Source organism: Eubalaena glacialis, chromosome 12 (assembly GCF_028564815.1).
Source record: "Eubalaena glacialis isolate mEubGla1 chromosome 12, mEubGla1.1.hap2.+ XY, whole genome shotgun sequence".
NCBI lineage: Eukaryota > Metazoa > Chordata > Mammalia > Artiodactyla > Balaenidae > Eubalaena > Eubalaena glacialis.
In genome coordinates, this window is record NC_083727.1 from 43,167,974 (window position 1) to 43,190,241 (window position 22,268).

The 22,268-nt window shown below is 35.5% G+C and overlaps 1 protein-coding gene across 2 annotated transcripts in view; it reads left to right on the top strand.

Moving 5' to 3' along the window:
* The window catches only part of CEP85L (centrosomal protein 85 like), a 153,590-nt gene that overhangs the window by 117,743 nt on the left and 13,579 nt on the right, over positions 1–22,268 (top strand). For both annotated transcript variants that reach the window (XM_061207074.1, XM_061207073.1), the window contains exons 7-10: positions 6,361–6,513; positions 8,714–8,868; positions 12,393–12,510; positions 13,058–13,108. In XM_061207074.1, the coding sequence (XP_061063057.1) occupies positions 6,361–6,513; positions 8,714–8,868; positions 12,393–12,510; positions 13,058–13,108 (477 nt within the window). The remainder of the gene's footprint in view (positions 1–6,360; positions 6,514–8,713; positions 8,869–12,392; positions 12,511–13,057; positions 13,109–22,268) is intronic.

Below are 22,268 nucleotides of genomic sequence, written 5' to 3' on the forward strand. Positions count from 1 at the left end.
TAATAGTAAAGCTTTTTTTTAAGTTAGTTGTCTACACTGAGATGTGACACCAATAACTGTTCTCCTTTTCCTTTTTGGGCCCTGTATCTTTGTAATGTGGAATATGAAGGATTGGTAAATGAAAGTGGTCCTTCTTTCAGAAGCACATGACTTCACGTTATTTAAGCTGAAGCCCTTGCTTCAGAATAAGTAGCTGAAAGCCAGATACCTCTATATACACAATACATCTGTCCATTTATTTGACCTTTCTGCCTTTATTAAAGTATTTTCACAGACTTCATCTCATTCCATTATCGTATCATTAAAGATCAAGTAAGATAAGGATACATGCTAGCCCTGATTTACTGAAGAGGCATAGATCCTTAAGCTACTACTTAGTTGCAGAACTGGTTTTAGATTTCTCTTGTTATACCCAGCTTATTATTCTATTAACTAACCTTCCCTTCAAGTGATCTTGAGGCGGTCACCATGATTTCTGTAGGCAGGTTTGGAGCTATTAATTGAGAACTCATTGACATTTTTGAGTCAGTACACACACACACACACACACACACACAAGCTAAAATTTTTATCTTCCAAAAAACTGACAAATTTTACATGGTTTCTCTTTCTCAGCTATATGATGTATTTTATTGTGGCTAACTTGAAAGTACCTTGAAACAGGTACTGTTTCTTGTTTCTTTTGTGTATTTTTTGGGCTTTATCTAATACCACAATCTGGAGGGAGCTATGGAAATATCCATCGGTCATACATAAGTGGGAGGGATTAAAATGTTTTCTCACCTGAGACTTGTTAATTAAAAGATTGTGTGAAAATTGTGAAGATTCAGTGGATGCGGTTTTTAAAATATATTTTTATGTTTTATCTAAATTTTTCTCATCTTTTATTATTTTTTGTGTCTATTGCTTAATGTTTCAGTTTATATGTTACCTACCTATGAGACAGCTCCTAATTGGATGTCTTCAAAATACTTCAGACTTCTCATGTCTAAAATCAGTTCTTAATATTACCTTCTGACTGCCCTATTCTCAAACGACATAAAACAACATTTTCTTCAATGTTCATTGCTGTGTATTCAGTTACTCATGCTAGAAACTCTACTAAGTTAATCAAGCCTGTCTTCTAAATATATAGGACCTGTCCAACACTACCAGCCTAGTCCAGGTTCTTATCTCTTGGCAAAGCTTTTGTAATGGCCTCTTCATTGGTATCTCTGAATTCACCCTTGCCCTGTCTACCTGTTCTCCCGTTCTCTCCAATCACTTTTGTTGTTGTTGTTGTAATTCTATGTCTTTTATTTATTATACTTTTAAAGATTGAAGCATAATTTGCATACAGTCAAATGTGCAGATCTTGGGTGTTCAGTTTTTATGAATATTGCTAATAGTATACAGTCGACCCTTTAACAACATGGGTTAACTGTGCAGGTCACTTAGACATAGATTTTATTCAGTAGTAAATACTACACAATTTGAGGATCTGAGGATGTGCAGGAAAAAGCAGATACAGAGGGCCGACTGTAAGTTATATACTGCATGGGGGGTCAGCAACCCAACCCCCTTGTTGTTCAAAGGTCAACTGTATACCCATACAACCACTATCTACAATGAGATCATAAACATTTCAGTTATCCAGGAAGTTCCCTTGTGCTTCTTTCTAGTCAGTCTTCTTCCCTTCCCTGAAACACTTTTTTTAAATAAATTTTATTTATTTATTTATTTATTTATTTATTTATTTATTTATTTTTGGCTGCATTGGGTTTTCATTGCTGCACGCAGGCTTTCTCTAGCTGCGGCGAGCGGGGGCTACTCTTCGTTGCGGTGCACAGGTTTCTCTTGTTGCGGAGCATGGGCTCCAGGCGCACGGGCTTCAGTAGTTGTGGCACGTGGGCTCAGTAGTCGTGGCTTGCAGGCTCTAGAGCACGGGCTCAGTAGTTGTGGCACACGGGCTTAGTTGCTCTGTGGCATGTGGGATCTTCCCGGACCAGCGCTCAAACCTGTGTCCCCTGCACTGGCAGACGGATTCCTAACCACTGCACCACCAGGGAGGTCCCTGAAACACTTTTTTATCACTATAGATTAGTTCTGAGTCTTCTTGGACTTTGTATAAATGGAGTCATACCTACCATATATGTTCTTTTGTGTGTGTTTTCTTTCCCTTAATGTCTTTGAGATTTATTTACGTTGTTGCATGTATCAGTAGTTTGTTCCTATCTATCCCTGAGTTGCATTCCATTATATAGATCTCTCACAATGTATCTGTTGTCCTGTTAGTGTATATTTGGATTGTTTGCAGTTTGGGAAAATTATGAATAAGGCTCCTGTGAACATTCTTGTACTAGACTTTATTTTGTATACATAGGTTTTCATTTCTCTTGGATAAATTCCTAATAGTGGAATTTCTAGGTCATTTGGTTCATAGTGTAGATGTTTAACTTATAAGAAACTACCCAGGTTCTCCCAAGTGTGTGTACCATTTAACACTTCCACTACCAATGAGTGAGTTCCAGGTGCTCCACAGCCTTGCAGATCCATTCTTAATAGTATGGAGGAATGAACCTTTTAAAATGAAGATCCAGTCATTTTTCTTACTTGGTTAAAACCCACTAATGCCATCTCATTGTCTTTAAAATAAGAATTTAATATTTTCTATGACCTGAAAGAGCCTGCCTAATTATATAGCCTTGGGCTCTACCAGTCTCCCCCTGGTACACTGTGTCTTGGTATAGTGTCTTACAGTTGTTAAGCAGGTTCGACCTTGTTTCTGGTATAGGTTCTTTACATAAAGTGTCCTCTTTGCCTGATGCACACTTGGCTCTCTTTTCCTGCTCTCCAGTTACCTATTTATCAATATTTTGTCAAGTCTCAACTTAAACATATTTTCCCTCCAACCCCATCTTATACATGCTTAAAGCATTTTGTTCTCAGCACAAGTTTGAATGTTGCTGTGTTTTTTATATACCTCTGTAAGTTTTGTGAAGGCAGGGATGTATCTGAATGTGTCACTGTAGCATATGTAGCACCAGCCATGGTCCCTGGCATAATGAATGAATGAATGAACAAATGCTTTCAGGTGATTTTTGCCACGAAGGGAGAGAAGGGAATGAGATAACCCCAACAAAGGACTAGGGAAAGAATAATTAGAGATATCGAAGATGTCAGAATGGGTGCATGATGGACCAAATTCCTATGGAGAAATAGGAGAATGTTGATAACAGATGCCAAGGTAGAAGAGTTCCTCTTGGAAAAGAAGAGAAATAGCCTCTCTGTGAAGTGAGACAATTAAGAATGGAAGTGTCTATACCAGTGGAACTTGAGGAGTGGGGTTAATGTAGAGGGTAGACTTTGTGTCAGAGGACATGGAGATGACTTGAGTTCTTGAAGGGAGTGTAGAAGCTAGAAAATTAGACTTATTGATAATGCATCAACTGAACAGCACCCTGGGCCCACATGAGATTAGATTGCATTGTTTTCCTTCTGCATTTACTCTCAGTAACCCTGATCAAGACTGATTCTAAGACAGAAAAACATTTAATGTGGTAAGAATAACAAGGGAAGTTACTCTTTGTTGAGCACTTTCTTTTATGCGCCAGATAGTATGTTAATGTACACTAAATGCATTTTCTTATTCAGTCCTAGTGTCACAGAAACCCTATGAGGTATATACTATACCCCATTTTTTTAAAAATGAGGTTACTGAAATTTTGAGAAAAGTTAAGTAATTTGTCCAGTTGCATGTAGATAGAAGTTGTTGAAAAGCTGGAAGTAAAATTCAAGACAATTTAACTCTCCAGCTGATGCCTTGGTTCTAATAATAATTTATAAAAATTTAGTGGAAAACATTTTCTCCCTAATCTATTTTGTTCTAATAATTGTATTTAAAATGAAGAAAAATAAACCTGTTTGTAAACCTCTCCTAAAATGGGGAATTGCCTTCTAAGAATGATCTCAGTATTGCATAATACCTCCTTGAAAGAAAAACTTAACTTTTTATAACTAGAATAGGAAAGATTTATTAGTGATGCCTCATTTACCTGTAGGTAATTACTGGAGTTCAGAATTCAGTAACCTCTGTTAATCTGCTAATCTGCAACAACATAAAACTTGGAAGTTAAAAAAACAAAAAACAAAAAATAAAGAGCTTCTCATCAGTGAACAGAGCTGGAAAAAAACCCCAAAAAACCAAGATCCAGAAATTATGTGTGATCAGCTTGTGGCCACAAATAACAGAGATGGTATCCAATAGGAGAGTGTTGGCCGAGATTTGTGATCAAGAGCAGCAAGCTTGACATGATAGCAAAGAAGAGAATTGACCAAAGAAAAAGAAGAAACCTAGGACACCTTTGCATAGAAGAAGACAGCATGACTAACTTATTCTAGTGGTTGCTTTTTGAGGACACAGTTATGTCACTTAAACAATTATGTCACATTTAAGACACAAACAATTCAGTGTAAATTAGGGAGCATGTAGTAAAAATAGGCTGGTTAGTTATGTTTACTTCTGTAATTTACAGGGTCATGTGCTAAGGCAAGAGCAGGATTATATGGTCTTTCAGGTCACGACCAGGGCCAACAGTCTGTGAGTTCTGATAGATCAAAAGTTAAATTGTCACACCAGCACACTTGCTTTTAGTCCTAAGAAAGCCCCAGTAAAAGGTTTTGTGTGTTTTACCATTGTTGCTCCTTACCCAAGGAACTAAGTGAATCCTAACGTTATTGACGTAATGAATAGATGAAATGTGATGTCATTTGTTTTTCCAATTGAAATTGGGTTTTTTTTTCTTTTTTTTTTAACATCTTTATTGGAGTATAATTGCTTTACAATGGTGTGTTAGTTTCTGCTTTATAACAAAGTGAATCAGCTATACATATACATATATCTCCATATCTCTTCCCTCTTGCGTCTCCCTCCCTCCCACCCTCCCCATCCCACCGCTCTAGGTGGTCACAAAGCACTGAGCTGATCTCCCTGTGCTATGCGGCTGCTTCCCACTAGCTATCGGTTTTACATTTGGTAGTGTATATTTGTTTTGTGTTTTGTTTTTCCAATTGAAATTGTTTTAATAAAAGTTGTTATACATTGGACCTGAAATAAGTTAGAAAAGGCATGAAAGAAACTAGATTGTGGACAAGCATTAGCTTTAATAAAATTTGAAAGAGTAATCCATTATACTACTAATTACTCGTACTTATTTCCCTGGTGAATATGAGAAAAGGCTATAAAGATATTTTAGAACCCTGTAAGCTTCTGAAAGAATGTTAAATGTTTGGAAGACTGGTAAATTAAAGTAAATGTGAGTCTGGACTTTACTTTTTAGGCAACTATTTGTGTATACATTGTTTTTAATTGATCTTATGAAAGAGCTTTAGAGATAGTATATCTACAAAATTTAAAGATCGTATGTTTCAGGTAGAAAGGTGAAAAAAAATAGTACATAAAAGTCTGAGGTTCAACCTACACAAATTGGGATTTACTAAAGATCATGAATTGTATATATTCCATAGTAGGTGTTCAATTAGCATATTTCATCAGTCCTAAGATGACATTAATGGTAAGGCACATCTTTATTTCATATAGTAAGAGAATATAATGCAAGTTCAGTTTGACACAATGCCTTAACAATAGTCTTGCGTAAGGTATGAATTAGTCTCACTAGTCCCATTATTTGTTCCTAAGTATTTGGTAATTTTGGTAAGTGCCCTGGCTTTGATTGCTTTGCTTTAGTACATGATAAGCGATTCCTTTGTAAGTCTGTAAGTTACAAAACAGCTTTAATTACTTATAGATATCTTCCTTTCTTAATTCACGTAAAACATTGCATATAACTTTGCAATAAATAAGAAATTAAAGTCATCCTTCCAGAGATGAATACTTGCTTCACTGATTTCTCAGTTGTTCCCTGAAACTGTCTTTCTGGGTATGCAATAACATTTTTCAATGCCAAATTATAATGTAACATTTCAAAGGTATTTAAAATATGATTTAAACTCAACACACTTTCAACATGTACATAATACTGTTGAAATGACAAAGATATGAATAGCCTTGACCAAATTTGCACATGTGCAGGCAATAAAAACTACATCATTACTGCTGCCTGGCTGACTGCAGTTTATAGGATATCATCAATTGTAAAATCAAATAAAAATTTCAAAACTCTTGATTTCAGTGATACAAGAATTTGAAAAAAATGTGAATCTTAGAATCTATGAAATAAGATAAATCATACTTAAGTTGGAAGTGGTGTTAACTATATCTGGAACTGTTGGTGAATTCAGTGATGCCTAAGATTAGAATGTTGGTTTTGATATTACTGTTTTTTGACAAAACCACTGAAGATTCATAATCTTTTTCTTTAGCTTAAAACCAGAGATAGATACATCAGTAGCCTGAAAAAGAAATGCCAGAAGGAATCTGAACAGAATAAAGAAAAGCAGAGAAGAATTGAGACCTTAGAAAAGTATCTGGCTGATCTTCCAACTCTTGATGATGTACAGAGTCAGAGTCTACAGGTAACATGAAATAAAATGCTGATCTTTAAATGAGAGGGAAACATATTCTTTTTTAAGTTGACTCTTTAGACATTTCATTTTTATAATTTTTCATTCATTTTGTAAATTTCTATAATTTAAAATTTTAGTTGTATATTTGGCTAATTGTAAGTTAAATCTGTGTGCTTAATTGCTGTTTTTAGAATTAACTTTAATTAGAAACTTTGTTCATCTGAGCATGAATAGATCTTTCTCGTTCTTAATTAATATGCGGTTTCCTTCCTAATGAATCTGTCTTAACTCTCTCACTTACTGTTCTACTCTAAAAGGTAGTTTCTAAACCAGTAACACCCCACCGCATGCACACACACTCATGCACCTCAGTTCTGACTTTTCCCAGTATTCTCTGGGATCCACCAAGGCTTAACAAGACCTTTTTTTGACCATCTTTCCAGATACTTGTTTTGTTTTCATCATTCTTCTTAATCTTTCTATAAATTCTTTCTTATACTTTAATCTGTGACCTCCATTCACTCCTCTGACTTCTCTTCTGACCATTTTCCTTTCTTACCAGTACCTCATCCAAAGTCTTTCTACTAACTCTGGTGAGGCCTATCCTCTTGAAGCCTTACTTGTAAATCCATTAAACCTACTCTTCAGTCTTTTCTCAAAATCTTACGAATCATGGGATTTTCAATCTTAGCACTCTTGACATTTGAGGTGAGGTAATTTTTTGTTGTGGGATTCTGTCCTGTGCATTAGAGGATGCTTAGCAACATTTCTGGCCTCTACCTACTGGATGCCAGTAGTGCTTCTCCTTCCCTTCCCCCAAACCAAAAGTGTCAGCAGACGTTTCCAAATGTCTCCTGGGGTGAGTGGAGGGAGAGCGCTCCCAGTTGAGAATCATTGATCTAATCCATGGAGTATCATTATTCTGTAGACTCTAGACCTATAATACAATCTCTGTTTACATTAATTTATAAATTGTAAAACTAACAGAGGGTGATGTCATGAAGGAACTAAAGAAGGACCCACAGGAGTTTGAGCAGGAACAGAGAGGACTATAGATTTTAAAACATGTGTTCATACCATAGTACACCCATTAGGATGGCTAATATCTAAAAAACAGAAAGTAACAAGCATTGGTGATGATGTGGAGAAATTATAATCCCTCAGGCACTGTTGGTGGGAATGTAATATGGTGTAGCCACTATTGAAAACCATATGACGGTTCCTCAAAACTATTGAAAACAGAATTACCATATGCTCCACCAATTCCACCTCTGGGTATATGCTAAAAATAATTGAAAGCAGAGTCTCAAACAGGTGTTTATTCACAATGCATGTTCATAACAGCATTATTTACAATAGCCAAACAGTACCTCAAGTGTCCATCAGTGGATGAATGGATGAACAAACCGTGATGTATACACACAATATAGCCTTAAAAAGGAAAGGACTTTCTGACGCATGCTACAACATGGGTGAACCTGTGGACGTTTTGCTAAGTGAAATAAGCCAATCACAAAGATAAATATTGGGATTGACATATGTATAAAATGGGTAACTAATAAGAACCTGCTGTATAAAAAAATAAATAAAATTAAATTTTAAAAAAATGATTACAGTAATTATTCTAGGAATTGAAAAGGAGACAACATTTAATTTAAAAAAAAGAAAAAAAAACAAAGATAAATAGATTAAAGATAAAAATAGGTATGAGATACCTAAAGTAGTCAAATTCATAGAGACAGAAAGTCAAAGGGTGATTGCCAGGGGTTGAGGGGAGAGGTAGATGGACAGAGAGGTAGATGGGTAGAGAGTTTGTCTTGAAAGATGAGAAGAGTTCTGGTGATTAGTTTACAACAATGTGAATGTACTTAACTCTACTGAACTGTACACTTAAAAATGGTTAGGGTGGTGAATTTGACGTTAGGTATATTTTGCCACAATTAAAATTTTAAAAATACCCCCAAATTGAGATCATTCACTTTTCTCTGTCTTCTAGAAATTTCTGACCCTATTCTCCTCTTCTCCATAATCTCTTTCTCTCAGCTCCCTTTACACAAAGGAAGAGATAAAGTGTTAAGTGCTATCCATGAAATGAAGATAGTGTAACTTTAACCATAAGTCTATTAATTCTTGAGAACCCAGTATCAATTTCTAGTAGGAACATATTTAATATTCTTTGTGTCATGAACTTTAAAAAATTTCTCTTTAGCTGCAAGTTCTAGAAGAAAAAAACAAGAATTTGCAAGAGACTTTGGTAGAAATGGAAAAAAGGCTTGAAGAGTTCAAAAAACAGTGTCAAGAAAATGAGGCACAGCTAATATGCCAGAAAAAGAAAGAAAAGGAGTTGGTAACTACAGTTCAGAGGTAAGAAAACCCTCAGTAATTCTTTTATGTTATTTTTAAGTTATTCCTTATTTGTCATAAAGCATTTCACTTAAAATATGTTAATTTATAATTAGTACTCCATGATTTCTCTTCAAGATGTATTATTGAGAACCAGAAGTATTATGTCATCGAAACAGGTTGTCTCAGTTGTGATTTAACAATTCGATGCAACATACTGACATCTTGGTTTTAGATAAGAGTAGGTTTTAGATGAGAATAGTTTTTTAAAAAAAAAACATCAATTGAAAACTGGAAGCATTAACACAAACCGTTTATCTAATGGCTTTGTCAAAGAGTAAGTAAAAATTCTAAGTAACAAAAAGAGGGGCAGCCGGACTGCACTCCTTAATGGGACATGTCAAAGTGAAGTAATTGGCTCCCATTTCACCTGACTGCAGAGTAACAGATGTGGCCATTTGCCATGCACCTTCCGAGTTTACTCACATATCTCTTGCCTCACAGGTCTCTTTGAATTTAATACAGTTAGAACTGCAGTGAATATTATTTGTTAGTATATTTTGTTAATGTATTTAAGCTGGAAAATTAATGTTGGATTCATGAAAAACCTAGAAAACTATGCTATATATGCATCTACATGTACACTGTTTTGTAGAACTTAAAAAACCTTAATAAATTATCAACTATAAGTAGATAACACTATCCTGAAGAAGAAGACAACAAAGCAGCAAAAAACTAAATTTAATAAAGGCACTCGTTATGCTTCTATCAATTATATATAACTCAACGTAACTCACTTTTTTAGTCAAAATCCTTCTGATAATTCCATGTTAATATTGCTTTACTACTATTTTCAAAGTCTTAAATATGCCTGGTCTACTTTTTTTCCCTTAGATTTCAGTGCAGAAAACCTCTGATTTCTGGGACAATTCAGTCTTCTGTGTTTCTAATCTCAGCTCCAAAAAAAATCCATATACCTTTGACTCTACCTTTATTTTTCTCCTGTTTTCTGCTTTCTTGATCTTTAATTTCTTTTTATTACTCCACATCTTATATCCTATTCTCTAGTCTCAAAACAGCTTCCTGACCTCCATTAATTCAACCATATATCTTTTTCTTTAATCTTATGACAAAATGAAAAGAGGTAATGCGTTTGTTCTGTTTTATAGGGCATTACAATCATAAACTCAAGCTGTGTTTTATGAGTGGAACTAGGAACACCTGAAAATAATTTGTTTTGTTCCATTGTGTGCTTTTACATATTTAATATAATTTTATACCTTCTCTTTTATTTTGATTTTCTCTTTTATTAGGTTTTTGGAGAGCATTGAGCCTAGTATTCGTGATTTGGAAAGATTTAGTATAGTGCATTTGAGAATCCATTTTCCATATGCTAAACTTTATCTTGATACTCTCTGAGATGACATTATCCCAGGAAATTTCTCTTGATTTCTAATAGATATAAAGGACCGAAGAAGGCCTTCTAAAATTCTTCAGTACTTGTATGGCTATAGTGTCAGTTGACTTGGGGGTAGGAGTGTTATTTCAGTTTCCTCAGCTATATGATGTAGTATTCCTTAAGTTCCAGAAGAACTTAAGATGTATTATGTGACTATAAATTGTATCATTACATTGATCTGTTTTTATATAATATTCCAAGTTTCCTGCTTTGTGAATACATAAGAACTTTTGGGATTTAAAAATGAGATAAGAAAACTTTTCCATTTAGAAATGAAAATCTAAGTAAAATATGTGGACGGGATTCCTAGTAATGCAATAGTTGGTACCTTTGCCGTTAAAGAGATTTATTACTTTTCTAAGTGAGCATGCTTCATAATGTAAACAAAACGAGAATATATACATGAAAGAATACTTGATATTTTTACATGACAGAGTATATTTTTCCCTCCACATCACTGGCTCTTTTGTTTTCTTTTTAATATGAGACACCTTAATAGTTTTAATGTAACATTTTTCTTGAAATGTTATAAATACATAGAAGTAGTGTCTTCACACTGAATTGAGACAAAAACTTTTTCTGAGATAGAAATAATGTATTTTTTTACTTTTAGACTGAAAAAGCAAATACTTTTATGACAAGTAACAATATATTACAAATCAGTACAGTACATTCATAATATGTAAAAACTTCTCTGGTGCCATTATTTATGAACACATCTGAAGCCCTTATTGTACTATTTAGGACTGTCAATTCTTTGTCCACAGACTAGATATGGCAGTTTTTCTTTTTGGGCGGTGGGCGGGGAGAGAGAAAACACGATAGCCATAATACTTGAAAGAAGAAAAGTAATGAAAATATCAAAATCCACATTATAACAAGTCTGTTTCTTTTAGTAGGCTGCAACTCTTGAGTATGATTACAGGCTAAAGTAGACCTATTCCTAGGTGTCTTTGCTGTTATGTTTTGGTTTTGGTCGTTGTTTTTAATAGCATAGTTTCTTTTAACCCAAACAATACTGTTCTTCCTTTCTCAAAGCTAACATCCACCCCCGCTCCCCGTCTTTTATTCTTAATATACCAGAGGGGCTTCCTTTTGTTGTTTCCTCTTCTAAAATGCAACTCTCTGCCAAGCATAGCATAAGAAACTGTTAGGTCAGGGAATAAATATATTAGATTGTTGCTTTTCAAAGAGGAGGCCCCACTCAGCGTCCAGTGCAAACTCTGGTCACCACAACACCAATCACACCCGTTAGGCCAGCACACACTGAGGAAAGACGTGGCAGGCATCCATACTAAAAACAGCCCTCACATCAAAAATGTTAGACTCACGCAGGCTACACAGGGATGCTCCCACAAAAACAGCCCTTCAAGAACACTAGGTAACTGTTTCTTCTAAACTCATACAGTCAGAGAAATATAAGTAAAATGAAGAAGCAGAGGAACCACTCCTAATGAAAGGATCAAGAGAATTCCCTGAAAGAATAAACAATGAAACTGACCTCTCGTCTACTAGATCCCAAGTTCAAAAAGGAGGTAGTAAAAATGGTGAAGGAAATAAGAAAGGTTATTGATAGAAATGCAGATTACTGTAAAAAGGAACTAGATTGTTCCTCTTATTAATGAAGGAAAAATGTAATTCTGCTGATTTAGTCAACAACTATCTTTACAAACTTTTGCTGAACTAAAAATGAAGGGCAAAAGACGTGTATCCATATTCTTAGGCTCCCTACCATAATCATCTTAATCAAGGAACTCTCCTTTTGGGGGAGAGGGAAAGAACACGGCTTAGATTGCAGAGCTCAGATTAGGGTCATGAAGGACTTCACCAGGGCCTAAGGTTGTCACATACTAAGCAACTCTTGACTCTGGTCTCGTATTTGCTATTTCTGAAAAGATAATCTGCCTGCGTTATATTTCTTACTTGTATGAAATATAGGTACTCAAACTTAGTCATCTGTTGTCTGTAGGTCTTGATTATTGCTTGCTTAAAAAATATTATAGATCCTAAGAAGAGACTTCATTCATCTACCAAAATCAGCACAGAGAGCTTATTTTCTTCATATAATTATGTCTTTCTAAAACAGTTTGCAGCAAAAAGTAGAAAGATGCCTTGAAGATGGAATTCGCCTTCCCATGTTAGATGCAAAACAGCTTCAGAATGAAAATGATAACCTGAGAGAACAAAATGAGAATGCTAGTAAGGTCAGTATATATCTTTAATAATGAACTTTGATAGTGAAATCTATACTATATGGATACATGCATAGATATATAATTTATCTAGTTTATTTGATTTATATTTTTGCTAATATTTAATAGCTTATGGAATTTTTAGTTTGAATGTTTTTATTAGGAAAGAAAATAGCAATTTAAGTAACTTTAATTTAAATTTAAATAAAAGCCAAACTAAAGAAGTTACATTATTTCTTAGCAAAAACAAAAGGATATCTTTTTCCTTCCTAAATTATTCAAAATCTGTCTCAAACTTATTTTTATAAATTTAAAGATTAAAATTTTATCAAGAGCTAGAGTAAGATGTTTGCAGTTTTACATATGTGTGATCCAAATCATACGGCTATTTAAAGGATACTTTGTATGAATACTTTTGTTAAAAAAAAAACACACACTTTGATTTAAAAAAAATAAATTCATAATTCCCTGTGCTTTTGTTTTCTTGAAATTTGGTACTTCCAAAAAAGCAATGGAAAAAAACAATTTGATTCAGACTGATATATTTCCTGTGTTGTAGATAATAGACAGCCAACAAGATGAGATTGACAAAATGATTCTAGAAATTCAGGTAAGGAATATTTTGTGCTTATTTTAATTTAGCTGTATGCTGATTTACTCTTAGTAATTACATATCTAAAAAATATCAAAGCATATATGTTTTTGTATGAACATATTAATAACACTTGAGGTGACATTGCAAATTCTTTAATATTAATCTTTCAGTTCTTTAGAATGAAAATGATACTTGGTAAATCAGTTCTTCAAAAACTGTGAAAATTATTCTTCTCTATTCCTTACCTCTCCTCTTTTCAATTGGATGCAGTCTACCTCTACTACTGAGAACACATTTGGTTAAGGTCATCAATGATCTAAAATTAAAGACAATGGACTGTTTTTAGTCCATTGTAACTCGGCAAGAGCACTCCCTCCTAATAATTCTATGTATTATTTTTCTGTATCATCAAAGTATAACACTTTGCATATTTGTGTCTGTATCTAGAGCTTAGGGTATCTGACCCAAAATATAAACCAAAATGTGTAGATTAAGTGGATTTTCATTCTTTTATTGATTTGCCAAATATTTACCAAGCCCCTACATATATGCCAGGCACTGTTCTTAGCACTGGAGATTCATCAGTGAGCAAAGCAAGTCCCTGGCCATTGTAGTGGGGTGAGATGGAGAAAATGGAAATGTAATGTCAAGTAGGGATATGTACTATTATTTAAAAAAAAAAAAGGAGGATAGAGGGCAATGACAGATCGTGCTGCATTATATGCAGTGGTCATGAAGTTTTCCCTGAAGAAGTAATATTTGAACATAGTTCTGAATGAAGATAAGCAGGGGAAGAACATTCTAGGCAAAGAGAGCAACCAGTGCCCTGAATGTGCCTGGTGTGCTCTAAGACTAGCAAGAAGGCTGCTAGTCTGGAGTACAGTGATTGTGAGATATAGTGAGAGGTGACTGATGGTAGAAAGTAGCCTGGGGCCAGATCACATAGAGGTATATGTCTTTGTATTTTATTCTTTGTGTGATAGAAAACCATTGGACAAATTTTGCTGAATAAATTATTTTTATATCTCTTAATTTGAGTATTCTCAAAACTGGAAGTAAAAAAGAAAAACGTAATGGTTTGAGTGTCAGAATTTATGGACAATCTGCTTTGTCTTTTCGCCATATTAAGTGATCTATCAATTTAATCAAACTCTAGTCCAATTCAACAAGTGTGTGCGCTTATTGGATCGATTCACAGAGGTTATACTCTTTAGTGTGTATTCCTTCAGTTGTTCTGCAAGCCATTCGAATTACGAGATGGTTAGATTCTCTCAGCCATTATTATCTGACTTCTTATCATAGACCACAATGAAAGGAATTTCTATTTCATTTGGTAACAATATCCAGGAGGTAAATCTAATAAAAGTTATCTCGATCCAAATTAAGGACGGTCAACTTTGCCCTTTGGCATTGAGATTTTGGTGGATAAAACCTATAGGATTTATTGTTTTTAATTTGTTTATTTGTAGGATTTATTGCATACTCTCTCTCACATTATAGATGTTTAAGGTATATTTGTATTAATTGAAATGTGCATTTTCCCCATTTGTGGAAGCATCGTAATGCAATTTACTCTTACACATTAACCAAGTCTTTAGTCAGTCACATTTAGATATGACTATATATAAATGAATATGTAGAAGAATATGTAATTATGTGCCATTCCATTCTTTTTTTTTTCCCATTCCATTCTTTGATCTTAAAATGCTTGAGTTAACATTCTTTTATTTCTTCAAATTAATTACAGAATGGAAGTCAAATTAATGAGGTACATTTATTTCCAAATATTTGGGCCCAGACAGTATAGTCATTAATTCTGTTGTCTTACCTTTGGAAGCAAAGCCTATCTTGTTTTGTTTTGTTTTGTTTTTTGTTCTTAGCCATTGTGACCATCTAGGTTTACAGGTCTAGGATATAGTTTGCTCACAGAGAGAGAGAGAGCAAATGTTGATAACTGGCCAACTAAGCTCCATGTATTTACCAAGATATTATTTGAAAATATCTTGAAAATTACAGATTGAGACAAATATGCCTCAGATAATGAGAAAATTTTTGGCTTAACATTACTTGTTTAAACTTGTTATTTTGGGGCCCTCACAGTTGAGAAAGCTAGGTTTTTTGTTTTCATTTGTTATTTGGTGGTTTGTGATGGATATAAAAAGTGCGTAATCTGTAAAAACCTGAAATTTTCAGAATATTGCCTCTTCTGAAAAAATGAATACTAATTATTTACCTAGCATTGGAAACTGCAGAATCCTAAAGAGAACACTCTGGGTTGAAAAAGTATTCTTGTTGCTTTATACTGTAGTCAATGGGCATGTCATCAAGTTGAACCACATAATAGAGCAATTCCTGTCAATTACTGATTATTTAAAGCTCCTAGCTTTTCCTTTTGCTTACATCAAGAGTGGCCAACCTTAGTCCTATGTAGATGGTGATGTCCTTCCAACATGCTATAGCTCTGTTTTATAGTACTTCAAATTCCTTGGCATAGCCAAAATAACACAAAATACTTTATAATTAAGAACAACAGAGAACTTCCCAACCATTTTTAACATGAATTATGCATTTTAGCTATTAGTATAGTATTAAATTTATTATAAAATGTCACTGCCATTATAGTTTGCGTGTTTTGTTCCTCCATAGTGCTGGGAAGTTGTTCCATTTTCGGGTGTTTAGTAGACAAAGCCAGCTTAGTATTATTCAAGTTTCATGTTTCACTGCTTCTTTATGTCCCTGCAAACTGTTGAGAAGATCAAATTTGTTAGAAGTTCATTTGGCTGATTTGGAGTACTGCATTGCCTTGGGTATATGCAGGTTATTCTTATAGCTTAAATTTTATGACACAAGTGAAAAATAAAATCCCTTGCCATGTTTATTATGTCCAGTTTATAGGAGGTAAAAATAAGGCATTGTTATAGAATGAAAATGCTATATTTAAAATACAACTATTGAACTTCCCTGGTGACTCAGTGGTTAAGAATCCGCCTGCCAATGCAGGGGACGCAGGTTCGAGCCCTGGTCCAGGAAGATCCACATGCCGCCGAGCAACTAAGCCCGTGCGCCACAGCTACTGAGCCTGTGAGCTAAAGCCCGCGAGCCACAGCTACTGAAGCCTGCGCACCTAGAGGCTGTGCTCCGCAACAAGAGAAGCCACTGCAGTGAGAAGCCCGTGCACCACAACAAAGAGTAGCCCCAACTCGCTGCAACTAGAGAAAGCCCGCGCGCAGCAACGAAAACCCAATGCAGCCAAAAATAAATAAATAAAATAAATAAATTTAAAAAAAGAAAATAAAATATATGTAGTTTACTACCTTGCACCAGAACTCAAATAAATACTTACCTGGTTTAGGTCAGTGGCAAGTTTATTGATTCACAACTTTGGAGGTTTGGGGAGAAATCAGTCTTCTACTAGTTATTTTGTATTTGTTGTTGAATATAGAAGAAGTTTTACTTCATGTAACAGTATATGCTGATTTTGAAATTGAGTTCAGTGTTATAAAAACACAGATTTATCTACTATTTTGTTCAGCCATCAAGATGATATTGTTAACTGGCATGAATACCTTGATTAGTAATTGATCCTTTAGAAATATTGCCTTTCCTTATATCCATGAAACCAGTGTAGCTAAACTGACTTCTCCTCTTACAGGTTTTTCTTCTGTCAATATATATACTATAAAAAGACATTTTGCAGTAGAATGTTTCCCATCATTTCCATAAACATGGCTGCAGTCAGAACGTGAATGAGTTCTTCACTGGGCATTATTACCTTCCTTCCTATTTATCCCTCAAAAGGACATTTCACCCATATAACCTTGTTTCCAGTGAGCTGCTATCTTTGTATGTTATCATTGTAATCTTTTGGCAGAGGAGATACAAAGTAAAAAAGTTTGTTATGTTTACTTGTTTTCTCTAACATGTTAAAAAGTTTTCTCATTAAAAGGACTTACGCATTTAAATGGCCTTTCTGAATTGACAGCTATCAATGAATGATTATAATATTACAAAGTAAGAATGACACTTTTAAAAGTCTTTAAGACTGTTCACTTTTAATGGCATGGTTGGGACCACCAATCTCAAAACTGTGACAGTCTGTCCTATTTATAACGCTTCAAGAGAAGATGTTTCCACAGCCTCAGGAGATTTTATTCCAATTTTTAGCAATCTCTCTTATTGAGGCTTTCATCAAACAGGTTTTTTCAGTAGGTATGGTGAGAAAATGGATCATAATCCAATGCAGTGTCATATAGGCAGAATATAATTTTTCTTTAACCTAAATAAATATTGATTTAATGTTTTTCATTATTATCGTGTGATTTTATCTCCTATTTTTTATGTTATCCTAGTTTTGTAATGTGTCCTGACATGAAGTTCTTTCTTCCCAAAGTTTTTTAATTTTTAAAAATTTTACCTATGTGTAAATGCTTTATATAATGCATGAAAAACTGTAAATATTCTCATCAGAAATCAACACTAATTTTTGAAAATCCTTAACAGCCAAAAATATGTATTCTGTCAAAGGAAAAGTAGATTTTTAAAAAATAAGCTTTCTCTCTAGTCTTTGTACTTAGAAAGAGAAAAAATCTTTAGTGTACAGGCCTTTTGTGTGCACAGTATAGTTGTTAATTAAAATCTTAGAATAAGATATGTAAAAGGTGGATTTAACTTTTGAAAAGTCAGTTCTTTGTGTCTGAGGTGGGAAGTTGCAGGAAGGGAGTCAGCTCACTTGAATCATGAAAGAGTATTCTTGAGCCTGTGCTATGAGTGGTCACCAAACCTATATGGATATTCAAAGTACTTGGGATGCTTTTTAAAATACAGATTTCTGGGCCTCATTGTGACTCTGATGAGTCAGTATCTCTGGGGTGAAGCTTGAAATAATGTATTATTAACAAGTTCTCTAGGCAGTGCTTCCTTATAGCCTAGTAGTAGTCCTAGTCCCAGAGCCTGTAGGAAGTATTGTACAGTCCTCAGCTTGCTCATGGGACCACAAGTGGGACTTGACTGGGGAGACTGAGATTTAAGTTAAAAAAAAAAGGGTTTAATTCTGAGACACTAACCTTAGGTGTGTAATGGCACGTTTAAACTCTTTTGGTAGCTCTAGCTTTATAAGCCTGAGAAAATCAGGACCTGGAAGAAAAGGAACCCAGGCAAGTGGTGTTTTTTTTTATATTGTGCTGATTTTTTAATAACAGTTTTATCGATATATAGTTCACACACCCTATAGTTCACCCATTTAAAGTATACAATTCAGAGGGACTTCCCTGGTGGTCCAGTGGTTAAGACTCCGCGCTTCCAACGCAGGGGGCGCAGGTTTGATCCCTGGTCGGGGAGCTAAGATCCCGCAGGCCAAGTGGCCAAAAATAAATATACAATTCAGTAATTTTTAGTATACTCACAGATGTATGGAACCAGGACCACAGTCAATTTTAGAACATTTTTGTCACCTCCAAAAGTAACACCTTTAGCTGTCACTCTCTTAAACCCCATGCCCTCCTCAGCATAAGCAATCACTAATCTACTTCCTGTATTTATGGATTTGCCTGCTCTTAGACATTTTATATAAATGTAATATGTGGTCTTTTGTGACTCTTTCTCTGACCACACCAGTTGTTGAGCTCCATTAATTGCCAGCTCAACACTCTGCTGTTTTCAGCAATGCCCTGTGGCATAAATTGCTTCATAGACTGGTCCATTCTGGCTCCTTTGAAGGACTAGCTTCCTGGGTTAATGTTTGAGATTTTTACTGTTCCCAGGAGTGTCCTTCCCAGCTGTCTGTTTTACTGTTTCTCTCTTGCAAGCTAGCCAGCCTACAGTAGAGCCCGTTGCTCCAATGAATCTAACACTGTCCTCCCAACTGCCTTTGCCACAATCTCCCACTGTTTTGAGAGTGCCCTTAGGACTGAACTTCATACTCTGTTGCAAAAGAATTCAGTTCCTTTAGGGAGACCTTCAGCGGTCTCTGTTCTGTGGCCTGTTTCTCCCCAGGCAGAATCTCTGAGCCTAGTCATTGTGGGTGGGAACAATGTCAAGATTCTGAGTGACTCTAGCTGAGCGCTAGTGGAGGGAGGGTGGGCAGCAGCTCTAGGTCTCTCGGCTTGCCTCTTTCAGTGGATACTCCTGCCCCGGAAGCCAACGCAAGGGCAGTCAGGGCCCCAGTATTCTCGTGGCTACACCCCAGGTAAAGCCTTCCTCCCTTGAGGCAGCCTGGGCGGAAGAACGGAGCCCCCACCTTTTGGCTGCACTTGCCTGGAACTTAGCTTCAGCTACAGATGAGAAGTGCTGATGCCCTGCCCTTCCTAGGAAGACAGCAGTGCAACTAGGAGTGGGGGGAGGGAGGGAGCCCTCTGTTCTTGACTGTTCCAGTCTAGAGTTTCCATCTTGCTTAGCTGTGAGAGGGTAGGAATCAAGTGGATTTTGTTTCAAATACCACAGACTTCAGCTCTTCTGAGTTTTAGTAGCTTTTCTTGAATATGTTTGTTCATTTGCTTGTATGAACCATTTCCAGAAGCTTTAAATGTGTTATTTTATGGTTTTTCACCAGTTTCCTTGGGGAGCAGGTCTGAGGAGCTCCTCGTGCCATCATGCTGAAAGCAGAGCCCTCAGGCAGATTGTTTTTAAAATTATATCAGGTAGCAAGATGATAGTTAAGAAAGGAATTTGAGCTGTACACTATCTTCAATTATTATTAAACAGAAACCTAAAAAATTGCAATTTTTATGGTGCTTGGATATTCCTTAGTTTTACAAATATTTTGAAAATTCTCTTTTATCAGTATGGAAGAATGAGGAAAAGGGGTTTAATATTTGTCCACACTTAAGTCAAAGTGAGAAATAGAACCTCTGTTGCCAAATGCAGAGGTGTCAGTGATGATGCTAGTGATGATATTACATGTTACAGGAGCGGTTCTTGTTTACGTTTATTATCTCTAAGCCTTAACAGTAATCTTACAAGGTAAGAAAGAGCATATTTTTATACATGAAGTTGCTGAGATTTTAAAAGGTGTGCCCAGGGTCTCAGCTGAGATTCTAATTCATGTCTGTCTGACCTCAGAGTTTGTGCCTTGGGCATTAATCCTGGATGTCTCAAAGTGAAAAGTCCCAAGAAAAAGAAAAAAAAATGTTAGTCTGATTTCTTCCTTGTGTAAGCCTTAGGGGAGAGAATTGTTTTAAGGGTCTTTTCCTGGAATGAAAGATATTTAAACTGGAGCATACTGGGAAACTAGTCTTCTGCGGAAAGTACCTTATGCTCAGTTACCTAGAAGTACAATTTGGAAATTTTGTCTCCAAAGTGAAATTTTTTAGTACATTACACTCTACAGTGTGGTGGCATTATTTGCTCCTTGAGATGAATAAAGTGCCTTTTTTTTCTGATACATTTTTTTCAAGAGCTTTATAATGGGTACACTAAGGTCTTTGAACATTCCTTATCCAGTTCAGCACTTAGCACAGTGCCTTGTGCATAAAAGAGGCTCAGTAACTGTTTTGAATGAGTAAACACAGCTTCTTACTTAAACAAAACTAGGTGTTAAATAGTTACTTTTTCATATTTTGTCGTTTATTCACCAATTCAGCTCATTTAGTAATTGTTAACTGAGTTTCTACCATGGGCTAGGCACTCTTCTAGGGGATAACTAGTGAAAAAAGACAAAAAAACCTTTTTCCACAAGAAAATTCACCCATAGTGCTGAATTTGGAACGGACTCTCTTTTGTTGTTGTTTTGTTTTGTGGGGTTTTTTTGTTGTTGTTGTTGTTTTTAAATTTGGGCCACACTACGCATCATGTGGGATCTTAGTTCCCCGACCAGAGATTGAACCTGCACTGGTCCACTGGTCCGCCAGGGAAGTCCCTGGAATGGGCTCTTTTTTTCCCCCAGCTTTATTGAAGTATAGTTGACAAATAAAATTGTAAGATATTTAAAGTGTATATCATGGTGATTTGAAATAAGAAATGGGCTTTTAAATATTAGTATAAGAAGAAAGGAATTAGTGTTAGTTGCATAAATATTTTGTACTAAGTAAAAGTAATTTAGGTTTTTTGATTGTAAGCAACAGAACCAATTCAATTTAGCCTAAGTAAAAATAGTAGAATATACTGTATTACAAGAATGCAGAGATATCTGTGGAATCCATAGGTAGGAATGAAGCCTGGCTTCAGGAAGGAAGAGGCTTTGTTGCTGCTCGCATTTCCATCTGTTTCAGTCTCTTTTCTCTCTCTGCAGACTGACTTCCTTTCCTCCTTTAGCTCATATGGCAGAATATGGCTGTCCCACAGCCCTGAAGTTCTATAGTTCATTTCCCACCACCTGCAGAGACTAACTCATAGACTCTGGGTCTCACTTCCTCAGGTTTGGTCAAGTGTTCATTCAGCCTGACCCAGTGAGCTATAACCCAAGAATGTAGAATCCCAGTACAAATATGACTTACTTATGTATGATTCATGGGATTTGTGAATAGGCAGGCATCCAAAGGTATTGTCTACATATATACCACATAATTTTCACAGTACTTTACAAGGTTGGAAAATCTTTCTGATGAATTTGGAGCCTAGAAAGGTTGAATAACTTACCCATGATTACACAACACGTAAGCTGTGCACCCAGAACCTAATTTTGTCTGACTCCAAAATCTTATCTTGTTACCATTAACTCTATACTTTCTTTCTTTCAAACTGCTATAACATTAGTTCCAGGTGTACAAAATAGTGATTTGATATTTTTATATGTTGCGAAATGATCACCACAGTAAGTCTAATAATTAACATCCATCACCACAGTTAAATTTTTTTTTCTTGTGATGAGAACATTTAAGATCTACTCTCAGCAACTCAAATGTACAATACAGTATTGTTAACTATAGCCACCATGCTGTACATTACATCCCCAGGACTTATTTTAAAACTGGAAGTTTATACCTTTTGACCCCCTTTGCTCATTCCCTCCCTACTCCCACTCCCTCCCCTCTGGCAACCACACATCTGTTCTCTGTTATCTCTGAGTTTGGTTGTTTTTTTTTCATATTTCACATATAAGTGAAATCATACAGTATGTCTTTCTCTGTCTGACTTATTTCACTTAGCAGTATGTGCACAAGCTCCATCCATGTTGTTGCAAGTGGCAAGATTTCATTCTTTTTATGGCTGAATAATATTCCATTGTGTGTGTGTGTGTGTG